This window comes from Protopterus annectens, chromosome 7.part0 (genome assembly GCF_019279795.1).
Source record: "Protopterus annectens isolate FY-2018-M chromosome 7.part0, PAN1.0, whole genome shotgun sequence".
Taxonomy (NCBI): domain Eukaryota; kingdom Metazoa; phylum Chordata; order Ceratodontiformes; family Protopteridae; genus Protopterus; species Protopterus annectens.
In genome coordinates, this window is record NC_056739.1 from 877,675,365 (window position 1) to 877,692,651 (window position 17,287).

Below are 17,287 nucleotides of genomic sequence, written 5' to 3' on the forward strand. Positions count from 1 at the left end.
GCGAAGTGAAGGGCCATTCCACCAGAGCTATTGCAACTTCCTCTGCCTTCCAGGGCAGGCTCCCTTTAGAGTCTGTTTATGCAGCAGCCACATGGGTAAGACCTCATACCTTTATCATTCATTACAAAGTAGATGTGGCCTCCTGGAACAGGGCTTCCTTTGGGTCCACTTTTCTGAAGAGTTTATTCCTTTGAGCCACCCAAGAAAGAAGGTGCTAGGGACGCTGTCCCAACCAGCATAGAATGAAGGTGAGATAGGACAACATAACATTAAGAAGTTCTGTACTCACCATAACGTTCCATGTTTGTTGTGGATCTTGCCTTCATTCTTGCCTCCCACCCTCGTTCGCTGCTGAAGGATCGGGTAGATAATTCTATTTTTAATTGGATTATGAAGTCTCTGATTCCCTTCTGGTTTTTCTCCTCATAAGTTGGTTCTCTGTTGTGCAATGTTATGCTTTCTCTTGCAAACAAGATCTGGGTTATATTCCCAGAGCTTCATGGGATAGGGCATAGCCTCGAGCCAGTGGAAGCTCTCGAGCTTTTGAATTAGCCTGAGTCAGAACTGATGCTCTGTTCCAAACCCAACAAGCGTAGAATGAAGGCGAGATGGGCAACAAACATGGAACGTTATGGTGAGTACATAACTCCTTATTTTAAGTAGGTTGTCTAGTTTGTGAAAAGTGCTACTTTTACTTTAATCATAACCTCACTCATTCATATTTATCTTGTTTTGAGTGGAATTTTGTAATTACTTAACTGCCGGCTGAGTGCAAGCCTTAAATGGTCAATTGAGTACTGTCAAGCATGTTTTCATAGGAACGAGTCATTTCCTCATTGTACTCCAGCCATTTTTAGTGTTTGGATTTCTCTTTTCCACAGTGCAACAGACTATTAAAATGGTGTCCTGCTCCTGATTGCCACCATGTGGTGAAAGTACAGTATCCAGATGCAAAGCCTGTTAGATGCAAATGTGGGCGACAGTTTTGGTAAGAGTATAAAGCTCTGTATGACCTAAATTTTTTGCTAACCTTGTCTTTCTTCCTAGAAATATAGTAGAATGTACTTAGTGGAGCATTGCTTAGGTAGTAAGTTATGTAACTGTCCCAAGTTTACGAGTTGTTGCAGTCTTTTCTTAGCAAAATATTTTTTTAACATCCCTATTGAATTTTCCTGTGACATAGACAAACTAACATTTATATAAGAGTAAAAAAACTGTATTAATAAGTTCGCATTTACAAACATTATACATCACATGTATTCTTTTATACAGTATAATCAATCCAACATCACATAAATTGTTCAGTTCCTGGCTTTTGTTAAACCTTATTCCTCCTCCAAATCATTTGTCTGCCTGCACTGTTCCCATTATTTCCATTTTTTCTATGCAGTTTGCCCCTACCCTTTTGTAAAGATCACACTTTTTGTTCTGTTATCTATGTAACAGTATATTCACTATTTCAAGTACAATTGGTTTAAACTTTTTCCATTTTCTAGTAATTGCATTTTTGGCAGCCACCAGAATTCAAGTTAACAAGACCTTACTATGTCTACGCAGTTCAGATCCCGTGTTCCAGTTTTAAAAAAAAAAAGTATTTCCTCATTACTGTCCGAAAAACCTATGCTCCCAGGTACCTCTTTCTATCCCTAATCTCTCCTCCTAGTCATTTTAATACATTTATTTAACATTTGTTTACAGGGAAAGTCCAACTTGGATTGAAGCCAATTTTCAGCGGAGGCACGGGGAGAAATGCTCCAGACCTATGTTTTTGTAACATTGGAGTAAACTGGAGTACCCAGACAAAGCCCACATGATTGCAGGGAGGAGATGCAGATTCCGCACAGAAGGCACTCCAGCAGAGAAGCGAACTTGAGAACCTCTTGCTGTGAGGTGACAATGCTACCCCTGCACCACTACGTCATCCAATTTATTATTTATCTTATTTGATCTGCTCTGATTGATTCTGTTTCTGTAGTTATTGTGCATTGTTTTATATGCCCTACTTATTATTCCTTTTGTTTAACAGCAGCTTCTGTTCTGGATTCAACTGAAAACTCAACCAGTGCAGGTCTTTCACTTATGATTCCCCTATCCCTTTTACTTGCCTGTACTGTAATATCAGTCTTTGATAGGAAAGGCAGTGTCTAACCTACAGTCCAACAGTCGTCTTTCCCATTCTGTTACTTTTTCCTCTCTATTATTTGTTCCCAGTACCTTGGTTCCTTTGCCAGCTTCTTCCTCCAGTTAATTCTAGCCTCCTCTTGCTTATTCTTTATACCCCTAATTTCAGTCATCCCCATTATCAGAATTTCCTTTTTCGATTCCCATGTTTGCTTAGTTCTTACTATATTTTGCTACTTTATGATTATAATATTTTGTATGTCTGTTTTCTCCTTAAGGATCTGCATCCAGAGTCCCAGTCTCTCCTTATTTGTTGAATCCCCTCCATCAGCATCATCCCTTTCTGCTTGTGTTGCGTATAAGAGCCTTAGCTGTGTAGCTCTAAAATATCCCTTCAAATCATGTAATCTTAAACCACCTTGTTCTGTTGGAAGGATCTTCTTATCCTGACCCTTGTCCTGCCCCCTTATTAGATAAAATCCTTCAACTCTTTATTAATTGCTATGTTCAACTTTTACACTGATTGATAAAATTGTGCCTGACCTGTGTATAAAATTAAATGAACTAAAATTAGTTTTATAGCTTGTACCTTGCTTTCCATATCCATAGGCAAGAGTTTCTAGTTTCTCAGTTTTTGTATTATCTTTTGTCAAGTCTCTTCCCACATATCCATAGCTGCCATAACATAATTCTTTTAACCCATACTCCTAAATATTTCATTTTATTATGTTCCCATAAATGTGGGTATTGCTGAGCCAGTTAATGTGTGGGTACGTTGTTTATAGCTATAGCTTTTGTTTTATATTCTTTAATTTTATATCCCCAAAAAACTTGGAACAGTCTCAAATTGCTCCACAACATTGAAATGTCTTTTTCTGGTTTTATCTGGGTAGAAAATAATAATGTCTGCAAATAAAGCCAAGTTTTGTTGATTACCATACTAATTATATCCTTGAAGATGTTCTTCGTGTTTCACTGTTGCAATCATCACACTTGAGTTGTCTGTCTGCAGGTAGCCCTCTGTCAGCCCGAATACCAGAGATTTAGTATTTCTGCATCGGTTGCTGTCACTCCAGGACTGACGTCAGGTCATCAGGGGTATAAAAACAGGCAGCCGACGCCATTAGATCAGTCTTTCTTGCTGAGGAGGCTGAAGCAGAAGCAGTTCGCACGAGTGCCGGTCGGCCGCTACCTGAGTTTTCGTTTCCAAATTGAATCATCCTGAAGTCTTCTAAAGCTAAGTACCCCGTTGATCCTTTTTTCTTGCTCTAACCGATGTCCGAAAGCATTAACAGTTGTCCCCCCTGTGGAAAGCAAATACCACACCGAGATTTCCATTCTTACTGCTTCACCTGTTTTGGCCCAGACCACAATGTGCGTCGCTGTCAGTTTTGTGCCTTGTTCAACGCCCAAACTATTCATCGTTGGACCCTTAAGCATGCTTTTATCTAGCCATTTTTCTTTTTGTATTGTATTGCCTAGATTTCATAATGCTAAAAAAAAAAAAAAAAGGCATCTGCTTACTTTAGTATCTTTATCACATACAACTAAAAATGCTTTACTGTAAACGATGCAATTTATAGCACAAAAAGTTTTATAGAAATATTAATGTCATGAAGTGAGGCAAATGCCTTTCAGTTTCCCACAAGTTTAACAAAATCAACAAAAATCCATTATTTCCACATTTTCTTGTACAGCCATCTAAGTGTAATTGATGCTTTGAAATCTCACATTTATTCACCAGTTTCCCTGTTTTCGATGTTCTTCTTGTCCATCTCAGTTTCCCAGCTCCAGACTCTTGTTCAGTTCCAGGATACTCACAATTCTTCTAGTCAAATACTGTGCTCTTCTGTGTTTCTTCACTGTATCTCAAGCATTTTCCTGTGGAGCATTGGAAAATGTTTCACTGGCAGTGTCTCTCCATGTGCTTTATTATCAGAATGAGAAACCGCTCACTTTTTGATGGACAGACTATTCTATTTGCTCCTTAGCCTGTTCTGCTTCAAAAACTGACTTTGATATTCTAGGAAGAAATATTCTGAAGACTGCTGAATACAGCAGCATCACATCTGCCTCTTGACATTCCCTGATTGCTGGAACAAATTTGCTACTCTTCTGCCTGATGTACAGTGAATAATCATTTTTTGCAAACACTGTACTGTCTTCAACTTTTAATACTTTGCCGTTTTGCTAGGATGGACTCATTCTGCTGGTAGGATTGGATCTTTACTAATACAAATTTTCATGTGCCCTTTCAGTTATCAAATCCTGCTGTGGACTACCAGTCCAGTTGCTTAATTATGTCTTCATAAAATTAATATAGTCTGCTCCTCCTAGTTTTTCCTTCTACAGCAGAAAATCTCATGTTTCCTTATGTGCACTGTCCTCTAATTCTACCATTTTTTGAATTTGAAATGTCTTCTTGAGCACTCTCATACTCAGGCAGTCTTTTCTTCATTTCGACCTCTGATTTTTTGCAGATGTTCATCGTGTCTCACTGTTGCAGCCCTTACAAAATGGGTTATCTGTCTCCCGGTAGCTCACAGTCGGACAGAATACCAAAGTCCTTGGTGTGTGACGTCTGCTGCCTTCAGTTTAGGCCTGACGTCGGGTACAAAAGAAGGCAGCCAATGCCATTTCCTCAGTCTTTCTTGCTGCGGAGCCCATAGCAGAAGCATTTTGCATGAGTGCCGGTCGGCTGAGTGCCTTCTTTTTCTATTCCGACTGCTTAGTTGAAGACATCTCAGATAAGTACCTCATTGGGGACCCACTTTTCTTGCTTTAACAAATGTAAGTGGAAGTTAATAACTGTCTTGTTCAAGCATTTCAGAGTCTGGCCTAAGTTCGTCGGTATGGCGTCTTCTGGTCTCCTGACTTCAGATGTTCCTAAGAATTAGAACAGGCTTAGTGTCTAATTAGCCGACGGCGTCCTTGTTAAGTTGGTTGCCAGCCCAGCGGTAGTCAGTGAGGCTCTTTGCCCCTGAAGTCCGCTGATGTTCAGCAGCAGGCATCTGTGGAGTCCTTTTCTGAGTCCTCCATATCGCAGGCTTCCACTTCGTCTTCTGACCCTCTGCCAGTCGCCGCCTCTGGATCCGGAGCCGCTAAGCAGGCGCTGGCCTCTGAGGCCTGTTTTCTCCGCCCAGGGACCAGATCCAGACTGACTACCTTAATTCAGACTTCTGCGGTGGCTAGGCCTCCCGTGTCTCTCCAGCTTTCTAGCAGGCTTTCCAGCCGAAAATCTACTCCTAAGCAGGCGTCGGCCTCCCCTAAAATGCCTCAGGCTCAGATGGTTAAAATGGCTAGTGATATCTTAACCCTTATCAAAGGCTCTCGGCCACCGCTTTCTAAAAGGATTAGGGAATTGTCCCCAGAAGCTTTCTCTGCCACAGTCCCTGAGGTTTCCAGCAACTCTGCTGATGGAGGGAAACTCTCCACTTTTTTCTGGTTTTGAGGATTCTGATGCAGAAGACTCCATCCCTTCTGTTTCCCCTCCAGTAGATTTTTCGATTTGGAGATGCTCTGAATATTCTTAGGGAGCATTTCAAATGGGAAAGTCAAGACCACCCTCAGTCTAAGAAATGGATTAGGGAATTCTACTCTGAATATTCTTAGGGAGCATTTCAAATGGGAAAGTCAAGACTACCCTCAGTCTAAGAAACGGATTAGGGAATTCTTGGATTTGCCACAACATAAGCCTTTGGCTATCCCTCCGGTTTTGGAAGTTGATGTTTTCATGCAGAATTCTTTGACTCCTAATTCCGTTTCTCCTGCTCCCAGAAAGCCTGACGGGTATTATAGAGATGTTTATCGTGTTTCAGTGTTGCAGTCATTACACTTGGGTTATCCTGCTGGCAGGCAACCTGCAGTCGGCCCGAGTTCCAAAGTCTTGATCCAGCGTCGGTTGCTGTCGCCTCTTCCCTGACGTCAGTGTGCCAGGGGTATAAAAGTTGCAACCGACACCATTTTCTTCAGTCTTTCTTGCCGCGCGGTGCCCGAAGCAAAAGCAGTTCGCAAGTGCCGGTCGGCCAACTCCTCAGATTTTCAAAATTGAATTTCAGAACCGAAGTCTTCAATAAAGCTAAGTACCCCGTTGGGGAAACTTTTTCTTGCTCCAGACCGATGTCAGTAAAAGTTAATGATTGTATTTCTTGTAGGAAGCAAATACCTCATAAGGACTTTCACTCTTACTGCATTCTTGCCTAGGCCCTGACCACGACGTTACCAGTTGTCAGTTTTGTGCTAGATTCAATAAACGCATTAATAAACGTCGGTTTGATTTTGCATTACATTATTTTGGACGAAGATTTAATTATAATAATGCCTTCGGAACAACCGATGACCGGAATGTATAAAAAACGCAAAGACAAAGAAAGACAGGCATCCGAGGTCCAAAACCGACGACGAAGCCTCTTTCTAGGCCAGTCGCCGGTTCTCAGTAGGCGGTTTCGCAGCCCCTGACACCTGCTACCTCAGAGCCATAGGCTGTAACCGAAAGCAATGTGGAGACACCGAAGCCTGTGAAACTGAAAGGTATTGGGCCTACGGAAACTATACCCTCAGATGGGTCCGGAGCTGCTGAGCAGGCACTGGCTTCTGAGGGCGTTTTCAGACCTTCACAGCTTACAATTAAAGCTACTACAGCAGCAAAGGCAAAAACACCATTAAAGACAAGGAAACAAGTGCAGCATTCTCCAGAACAGTCATCCATGCCAAAGAAACAGATGCTTAAAATGGCCGAAGACCTTATTCCTTTAATCAGGGGTTCCCATCCCCCTCCTGACAAAAGGCCTAGGCAAGACACTGATTATGATTTCTCTGATCAGGCTTCCATTTCCTCTGATTCTTCTTCTGACCAGGGCTATTCTCTCCCTCCCTATGAGGACTCTGATGCTGAAGAGTCCATTCCTTCAGCTTCACCGCCTGAGGATTACTCTTTTGGGGAAACCTTGCATACCATGAGGGAGCATTTCCATTGGGAGAGCCAGGATTACTCAGAATCCAAGAAAAGGCTCAGAGATTTCCTTTTATTGCCTCAGCACAGCCCCCTGGCTATCCCCCCTGTGCTTGATATTGTAGATGATGTTTTTTCTGAATCCAGTCTGTCTCCAGTTTCTTTACCCTCTGCACCAGTAAAGCCAGACGGGTACTACAGGGTCCCTGACTCTCATAAATTTCTTTACAAAAACCCTTTGGCAGATCCAGAAACAATTTCTCAGGGTCCTAAAGGGGTTAAAGCTTCCACTGCCAAAAATACTGTCCCCTCAGATAGGGATTCCAGAGCTGTGGATAGATGGGGGGAAAACGTTTACACTTCTGCTACTTTAGCTGTAAGAGCTTTAAACTGTCAGTTTCACATGCTTAAACTTCAACAGTATCTCATGTCATTGTTAAAGCAGAAAATGGTTACAAATATAGAAAGTCCTGACAGTAAAGAAATGCAGGATTTATTGCATGCAGTTGAACAAGTGGGAAAGCATACTCTGCAATGTGGTTTTGATTCATTAGAGGCTTCTTGTAGAGCTGCAGTTACAGGCTCAGTTATTCGAAGACATGCTTGGTTGAAAGAACAAAGTTTACCTGGCCATGTTAAAGTAAAATTATTGGATGCTCCACTACAGCATGATACTTTGTTTGGTGTTAAGGCAGAAGAAGTGTTAAAGAAAATGGAGGATAAAGCAAAGTCAATGCAAACTGTGAAAGATTTCTTACAGGTTCAGCCACCTAGATTTAGCAGAAACTGGCCTTCAAAAAATTGGTCCTTTCCAGTGTCAGACAGGCCACAAAGAGGCAGATACAGACGCCCAAGAGGCAGATCTCAGCCCCAAGGCTCCTACAGACCTAAACAATGGGGTGTTTCAGCCCTAAAGGAGGAGAAGACAAATCACAACCTTATAGGAAACAGTCACAATGACTTCCTTCTGCAAATGCCAAGCTCTTACCAGTTGACAGCACCTCTAGGGGGAAAGCTAGCACTTTTCTCAAAAAATTGGCACATGATCACCCAAGACCAATGGGTGTTGAATATAGTTTCTCAGGGGTACAGGTTCCACTTCCACACACTTCCAAAACCAAAAGGTATGCCAGACCTGCTACAAAACCAATGGGCAGAGGCACAAAAACAGATTGCTGCTCTTATGCATATGGGAGCTATTCAAAATGTTCCACAAGAAGAACAGGGCCAAGGATTTTACTCACGACTTTTCTTAGTTCCCAGAAAAAAAACAAAACCTGGCGACCAATACTGGACCTGTCAATCCTGAATACTTTCCTGGATGTCCCAAAATTCAAAATGTTAACACTACAACAACTTCTGCCCATGCTGGGCAAGGAGGCTTGGCTAGTTACTTTGGATCTCAAGGAGGCATACCTGCATGTCCCAATCAGACAATCGTGCAGAAGATACCTCAGATTTATAGCAGGCTCAATGCATTACCAATTCTCTACACTGCCCTTTGGCTTATCTACTGCGCCCAGGGTCTTCACAAAATGCCTGGCACCAGTAATTGCGTTTTGCAGACAAAACGGAATTCAAATATATCCCTACTTGGACGACTGCCTTATTCAAGCAGAGAGCAAGGACATTCTTCTAAAGCACCTGGCGTTTGTAAAAAGATTGCTAATTTGCCTAGGGTACACAGTAAACGAAAAGAAATCAAAACTAGTGCCCTCTCAAGAGATAATATTCCTGGGTGCAAGCTTAAGTACAACTGCCCAGATGGCTTTTCTCACTCCAGACAAACAAAGACAACTGACTCATTACTTTCAAATGATGGCAACAAAGACCCAGCTCCCTGCAAGAAAAATTCTGCAGGCCCTGGGTTTCATGGCATCTTGCATTCTACTAATTCCATATGCCAAACTGCATATGAGGAAACTACAATGGTATCTAAAAAGTGTTTGGACTCAGCATTGTCACAGCCTAGAGACAATCATAACCTTGATCCCCTGCCTACAACAGGAGTTTCGATGGTGGTCCCAGGCCTTTCACCACAACAAGGGACAGCCTTTCACCTTACCTACAGCAAGGCAGACTAACAACGGATGCATCGGATTATGCCTGGGGAGCACATATGGCAGGAAAATGTATTCAGGGCATGTGGCCCAAGGAACAAATACATCTTCACATCAATCAAAAAGAGATGCTAGCTGTACAGAATGCCCTGACAGCCTTCAAGTACCTAATACATCCAGGACAACTATTTATAAAGATGGACAATACCACAGTTATGTGGTACATAAACAAGCAAGGGGGCACACATTCCTACCCCCTATATGCAGACAAGCCATGACTTTGTGGAACACAGCACTAACCTACCAGGTACATCTGCAAGCGCAATTCCTGCCAGGAACAAAAAATACACTGGCAGACGAACTAAGCAGAAATCTCATGGATCCTCACGAATGGAAGCTAAATCCACAAGTGTGTTCAACATGATAACAAGGGAATGGGGTCGCCCAGACATCTTTTTGCCTCCCCTCACAATTACCAAATACAGAAATTTTGCACAAGGACTTATCACTCTCAAGCATGGAAAGTGGATGCTCTGTCATTCAGCTGGAAAAACGTGACAGTCTATGCCTTCCCTCCGATGCCTCTTCTCACCAAGATGTTTCTAAACGTCAGACAAGAGAGGCCAAAAATGATCCTGATTGCACCAGACTGGCCACGCCAGCACTGGTACCCAATCCAAAAGACTTTGTCCCAAGGCCTACCTTGGCCTCTACCTCAAATCCCTCATCTTCTGGCACAGCAAAACAATCGGATTCTGCACAGTCAACTCAGAACCTTAAACCTGGCAGCATGGCAGATAATGTAACCACTCAGACTGCACCTCTCTCTAAAGCTGTTATGGATGTAATTTTGGAAGCCAGGAGACCCAGCACTAGGAAATCTTATGCAGAAAAATGGCATAGATTATGTGCTTGGAACCAGGCACATGGGCTCTACCCACTGGTCCCTAATATTCCTCAGATTTTGCAATACCTGACTGAGATGTTGGACAAAGGCCTATCTTTTTCATCTATTAAAATCCATGCCTCTGCCATTTCAGCTCATCACAATACGGATCCTCCTTTTTTTTCACATCCTCTACTACGACACTACCTCAGAGGGGCAAAGAATATAAGACCCCCTAGGAGAGCACCAGTACCTACTTGGGATCTCAATTTTGTTTTAGAAAAACTAACACTGCCTCCATTTGAACCAGCCAGCACAGCAGATCTAAAATTCTTGTCATGGAAAACTGCTCTGCTCCTAGCAATAACTTCAGCAAGAAGAGTCTGAGTTACAGGCTCTGAGACTCTTCTTGATGGCTGTGGAACCTTTCCTCATTTTTCACCAGGACAGGGTTTCTCTAAGGACGAACCCAACATTCATGGCAAAAGTGGTCTCCAGTGTGGCCTTAAACCAAACCATTCATTTGCCTACTTTCTACCCAAATCCCCAGAATTAAGGGGAAAGACTTCTGCACGCTTTGGATATGCACAGGCAGCTACGATTTTACTTGGACAAAGCAAAAGCTTTCAGAAAAACTGAGCAACTGTTTTTAGCATATGCTGCAGGATCACAGGGAAAACCTATTACAAAGCAGACAGTCTCCAAATGGATAGGACACTGCATCCGCTTCTTTTACGCACAACATGGCAAATCTTTGCCTAAGGGCATTAGGCCTCATTCTACCAGAGCAGCAGCCAATTCAGCAGCTTTCTTCAGAGGGGTACCAACCAAAGACATTTTAGAAGCTGCAACCTGGAGCTCAGTGCACACTTTTACCAAGCACTACCATCTACCTCTCTACTCCAAATCCAGAGCAGGCTTTGCCACTACAGTTCTGCAGGGCTTGTTAGCCTCGCCAAATCCACTCTAGACCCATCCACCCAACCTCAGCTTTGGGATTCTATCCAAGTGTAATGACTGCAACAGTGAAACACGATGAACATAGTACAGTTGTGTACCTACCATAAATGTAGATGTTTGAGTGTATTCACTGTTGCAGTCCAGGTTACCCACCCACCATCCCCCTCTTTGCTGGGACTATTCTGTACTTCTCAACTCTATACAACCTATGTGGTGTATTTGTTAGTAGATGAAGGAAATGTTTATAGTAATATATGCATGATTGTTTGGCATATTTTTATCTTTTCAGCCTTCATATCTGGGGGCACCTGACATCTGGGGCAAGAAAAACTGAAGAAAATGGCTTCGGTTGCAATTATACCCCTGGCGCACTGACGTCAGGGAAGAGGCGACAGCAACCAACACCGGACCAAGACTTTGGAACTCGGGCCGACTGCAGGTCGCCTGCCAGCAGGATAACCCAAGTGTAATGACTGCAACAGTGAATACACTCGAACATCTACATTTATGGTAGGTACACAGCTGTACTTTTCTGATTCCCATCAGTTCCTTTTCAAGAATCCTACTGCTGATCCAGAGATTATTTCTCAGGGCCCTAAGGGTGTTAAAGCCACGGTTGCTAAAATCCTGTTCCTTCTGACAGGGAATCTAGGGCCTTAGATAGATGAGGTAAAAAGGTATGTTAAGTTGTCAATCTCGCCTTCATTCTTGCTGGATGGGTTCGGAGCCGATCCTCGGCTCCGACTCGGCACTTGCTTTAGCTTAGGAACTCCTTTTACCAGCTCGAGGCAACCCTATATCCCATGATGCAAGGTGGAACTACCTCAGATCTCGTTTGCTGCTTAGCGAAAGAGGTCTCCTTTACCAGCAGAGGTAAGTGAATTTCTTGTCAAAGAAAGAGAAGCTTAGTTAGGGTTTTATTTTTCCCTTTTAGTCTTAGTATAGTCTGTAGTAGTTTTACAGCCCACCCTATTCCCTTGTTTTTTAAAATTTTTATACCCTTTTTAAACTTTTAGTGTAAAGTTTTAGTTAGGCCTAAAACCCCAGTTCTTAATCCCTTCCTGTGTGTTTGTGTAGGGGATTAATTTTGTGTGTTTGTTGGGGTTTGTGTGTGTTTTCTTCCTCCTAGGATATGTCTAGGGAAGGCAAGGTCTCAGGCTTCAAGAAGTGTGACTCGTGCTGTCAGAAAATGTCTCTGACAGAAGGTCACACTTCTTGTGTTTATTGCCTGGGACCTTTGCACCTGCAGGACTCCTGTGCTTTGTGTCACTCTTTTAGCCAGAGAGTCCTGCAGGAGTGGAGGAATAAACTTATCCTCCGTGGCTTACTTAAGCCAGAAGGTTCTCCCTCTAAAGCAGGTTCTGGGAAACCTTCTAAGCCACCGAAGGCTCAGGCTTCAGTTTCCAAGCCTCCTCCGGTGGCTCCGGCTGGAACCGATGTATCTGCCTCGAAAGTAGTGGGTTCGGTGCCGGCTGGCTCCAATACCTTATCTACTGTAGCCTTGTCGGCTCCGGCTGGAGCCGACACCTTATCCAGCATCGGAGCGAAACCTCGGCTCCATCTGGTGTTCAGGGACTTCGGCTCCGATGGCTCCGTCCGGAAAGAGAGCTCGGTCGCCTTCATTAGTGAGTATCCACTCGGATCCGGGTCTCCCTTTGTCGGAGCAGAGCCATCGGAGCCGATCTTAGAGATCTTCCAGGCTGTCTGACCACGACTTGGAGAGGGTGGTAAGCAGGCTGTTGAAGTCTCAGGCACTGGCCCAAATGCTCCATAGCCCGTCTCAACAGACTTCGGCTATAGCCTCACCCCTTGAACTTCCTCCTCTGACTCCACTTCAGAGTTCGGGCCGGAGCTTCGGGACAGCGACTGTTTGTGCGGAGCCGATACATCCTTCGGCTCCGTCATCCTCGGCTCCGATCTCCTCCTTGAGACCTTCCTTGGAGGGATCCGGTTGTCGGGTTTCCCTTGTCGGCTCCGAGGGGCTAGTGGCATCGGACCCTTGTCCGACCCGCTCTCCCTCTCGGGCTTCGGCTTTAAGCTCGGCGCCGACATCGCCTCGAGCCTTCCCTCTCAGTGGAGCCGGGCATTCCTGTTTCCTCGGGCAGGGATATTCCGGCCTCCGGGAGGAGCCTTTGAGGTGATGAGGAGTGTCCTGGCCTCTGAGCCTGGTCAACGGTCCATCCCTCTAGCTCCTCCCTCATCAGTGCCTGCAGATGCCTCTTGCCAGCCTCTTGCTCTCAGGCCCAGGGATCCATCGCCCCAGGTTTCCCCATTGGGAATTTCCTCCTCTTCCGGGGTTTCTCCTGATCCTGCAGGGGAACCCCTCGGAAGAGGACGTAAGAGGAAACACACGGACTCCTGAGTCTACTACATCTGATACCGACTTAGATGAGTCGGAGGGTTCCCCAAGGTCCCCTCTGAGGATGTCTCCTTTTCAGACATCCTTGAGCTCCTCAAACAGAGGGGAATTGGCCTCCATTGACCCTCCGAGGATGAGTCGGTATACCTGGAGGCTTTTGGATCCCGACCCTCCACCTCTTGGGTGTCTCCGCCTTTCGACCCACTGATGCAGGTAGTGGCTCGGAAGGCATGGGCGGCTCCAGATTCTGTGGAACCTGTCCCCAGGAGACCATCCAAATTCATCACGGCCCCTACGGACAAACAGTTCCTTTCCAAGGGTGTCTCTGTGGATGCTATGGTGGTGGCGGTGGCCACTAAGAAGGAACTGGCAGATCCTTCAGTACCTGTCCATCCTCCTAACAAGGACTCTAGGACCATGGACAGGTATGGAAAGCGGATGTTTTCTTCAGCGACTTTTGCTATGCGTTCGCTGAATTATCTGTCACTTCACCAGGCTTCAACGAGATGTTCTCAAAGAACTGGGTGAAGTAGTCCAGGATCCTTCTGCTGCTGGGGCTCAGGAAAAGATTGCCTCGCAGCTTGCAATCCTGAATTCCATATCTAACTCCTCCATGCGGCTCATATCCTATGCGGCCGATGGAGCGAGCAGGGCCGCAGGCACAGGAGTTGCTCTTAGACGCCAAGCCTGGATGCGGCTTTGTAATTTTGCGGACCCCTTTAAGGCGTCCTTCACTAATACCCCCTTTGATGGTTCGGCTTTGTTCGGACCTCAGGTGAAGGATACCTTGACCAGGTGTGAGCAGGACGGTAAAACTCTTTCTGCCGTGGGAGTCCAGTTTTCCACTCCTTCTAGACCATATCCCAAGGGTCAGAAGGGGGGGAAGATGTGGTTCCGAAAAGCCCAAGGAGCTACACCGGATGCGTGGTCAGTTTACCCCAGAGGCAGAGGGGGTAACAATAATAGACGCCGCCCTAGAGGCAGGGGGGTCCTCAGAACCAGGGCAACAGGGAGTCTCTTCCTGAGAAGCCCTTTCAGCATCCCTGAGGTGTTGCCCGACTGTCCACCCTTGGAGGCAGTCGGGGGAAGGATTTCGCTGTACCCAGTAGCCTGGCAATCCCTTTCCCAAGAGAGTTGGGTACAGTCGATCATATCCGAGGGTTACAAAATCCCCTTCGAAGGTTTCCCAGACCTCTACAATCCCTTCCAGACATCTCACCCGGTCAAAGGGATTTGGCAGAACAGGAGGTTTCAAAGCTTCTAGAAAAAAGCGCCGTCCAGACTGTGCCAGCAGACCAGGTAGGGTCCGGCGTCTACTGAGATTCTTTTGGTCCCCAAAAGGACGGGAGATTGGAGACCAATATTAGACCTGAGCAATCTAAACAGATTTGTCAAGAAGGCAAGATTCCGGATGGTCACGCTTCAGTCCATTCTGCCCTTTCTGGGCAAGGACAACTGGATGTGCTCTATAGACCTTCAGGATGCGTACTATCACATAAAGATTCACAGATGCTCCAGAAGTTTTCTCCGCTTTCGGCTAGGGACCAGTCATTACCAATTCAGAGCACTGCCCTTTGGCCTCACTTCAGCCCCCAGAGTGTTCACCAAATGCATGGCAGTGGTCACAGCTCATCTGAGACGTCAGGGATTCCAGGTGTTTCCCTACTTGGACGACTGGCTCCTCTCCGCCACCACCAAGTGTCAGCTTCTTCAGTCCAGAGACTACACTCTACAGCTTTGCAGGAGTTTGGGAATTTCAGTAAATTTGAAAAATCTTCTCTGCTGCCTTGCCAATCTATCACCTTTATAGGCAGAGTATTAAACACCGTGAAAATGATAGCCAGACTAACAGAACAAAGAATTCTGGACATCCAAAATTGCTCGGCTTCTATTGCAAAGCAACAAGATCAAAGCCAGATTTATACTGAAGGTTCTAGGTCTTATGGCTGCGGCCATTGTTCTTCTACCACTGGCTCGCTTCCACATGCGTCTTCTGCAGTGGATGCTATTCACGCAGTGGTCGTACCACAGTCTCCCGATGAGGCACGAAATCTTGGTCACACAGTCGTGCAGAGCTCATCTGAACTGGTGGATATCTTCCCCTCTTCTTCATCAGGGCCGACCCTTTATTCCCCCTCCTCCAGTTGCCACAGTCACTACGGATGCCTCTCTGATCGGGTGGGGGCATTATCAGGGCAGGATGGTCCACGGGACGTGGCAACCCATAGAATACCATCTGCACATAAATGTCCTGGAGATGAGAGCAGTGCTTTTAACGTTGCAAGCCCTCAACGACTTTCTTCCCACGGGGACTATTGCAGTACAAACGGACAACATGTCCGTGGTCTGGTACATCAACAAACAGGGCGGGACCAGGTCCTATCTGTTATGTCGAGAAGCTCTCAGACTTTGGCAATGGGCGATCTGTTCTCAGCGGTTTCTGATAGCAACGCACATCCCCGGCAGGTCCAACCTTTTAGCGGACAGGCTGAGCAGATCCATTCTGATGCCTCACGAGTGGTCTCTCAATCAATCTGTAGTGGATTAGATTTTTCTGAAGTGGGGCACTCCTTGTTGCGATCTTTTTGCTACTCCGCAAAACAACAAGTGCCCCGATTTTTTTCACTCTTTTTCCCCTTCCAGGCCAACCCCTGAGAGACTCTCTAACCCAGGATTGGCCCCGGGGACTTCTGTACGCTTTTCCTCGATTCCACAAGTCATTCAGAAAGCCACCGTTTTGAGAGCCAAGTTGATCCTCATTGCCCCATATTGGCTTCGACAAATTTGGTTTCCGTCTCTGCATCGTCACCTTCTGGTGCAGCCCTGGCATCTGGACCCAGTTCCGGATCTCTTGATCCACCAGTCGTGTCAGCAGCACCGAGCCATTCATTCTCTCAACCTCACTGCTTGGTTGCTCCACTTCCTACCCTAGCCAGGCTACCGATGATTTCGGACTCAGTCAGAGACATTTTAGTGTCTTCTTTGAAGTCGTCCACTAGGACTGTTTATGCTAGCAAGTGGCGACGTTTTTCTATTTGGGCAAATTCCAAAAATATTGACCCCTTTACTGCTCCTGTACATTCGGTTTTAGATTTCCTGGCGGAGGTTTTTCATTCAGGATCCTCGTCATCTACAGTCAAAGTACAACTGGTGCTATTTCCAAGTATCATGTTGGCTTGCATGACAATAACATTATGTCTCATAGATTATGCAAGGCCTTTCTGAGAGGAGTTTTTCTCCTAAAACCACCTATAAAGCATCCTCCTCTGCAATGGGATCTAAACTTAATGTTGGCATCCTTGATACTACCTCCTTGAACCGTCTGCTTCATGTTCTTTGAAATTATTGACCTGGAAAACTATATTTTTACTGGCTGTCACTTCTGCAAGAAGAGTTTCGAGATTCAAGCTCTCTGCATTCGTTCCTTATTTGGTTTTCATAAGGACAGGGTATCATTAAGAACTAACCCTTCCTTTCTTCCCAAATTGTATCTCAAACCAACATTAACCAATCTATAGACCTACCAGTCTTTTTCCCAAACTATTCCGACAGAGCTGAACAGAAACTGCATTTTTGGATGTCCATCGTCAGCTCAGGTACTATTTGCATAGAACTAAACAATTCAGAAAATCGGACCAATTATTTGTCTCCTATGCAGAAAACAGGATAGGTCTTCCAGTCTCTAAAGTGACCTTATCCAGATGGTTAACTTCCACTATTTCCTATGTATACTCTCTCAGAGGCAAGCAGCTATCTTCTAAGCCAAAAGCACACTCAACCAGGAGTCTATCCACTTCTGCAGCTTTTCAGGATAGACTACCCATTGATACCATTTGTGCAGCAGCTACTTGGGCCACGCCTCATACCTTTGTCTCTCATTACAAATTGGACTTGGCCTCCAGAGATAGGGCCAGTTTTGGTTCCACAGTTCTCAAGAGTCTGTTCCATTG

The 17,287-nt window shown here is 45.2% G+C and overlaps 1 protein-coding gene across 2 annotated transcripts in view; it reads left to right on the top strand.

Moving 5' to 3' along the window:
* ARIH1 (ariadne RBR E3 ubiquitin protein ligase 1) overlaps positions 1 to 17,287 on the top strand; it is a 2,944,219-nt gene that overhangs the window by 1,537,959 nt on the left and 1,388,973 nt on the right. For both annotated transcript variants that reach the window (XM_044077451.1, XM_044077453.1), the window contains exon 7: positions 882 to 988. In XM_044077451.1, the coding sequence (XP_043933386.1) occupies positions 882 to 988 (107 nt within the window). The remainder of the gene's footprint in view (positions 1 to 881; positions 989 to 17,287) is intronic.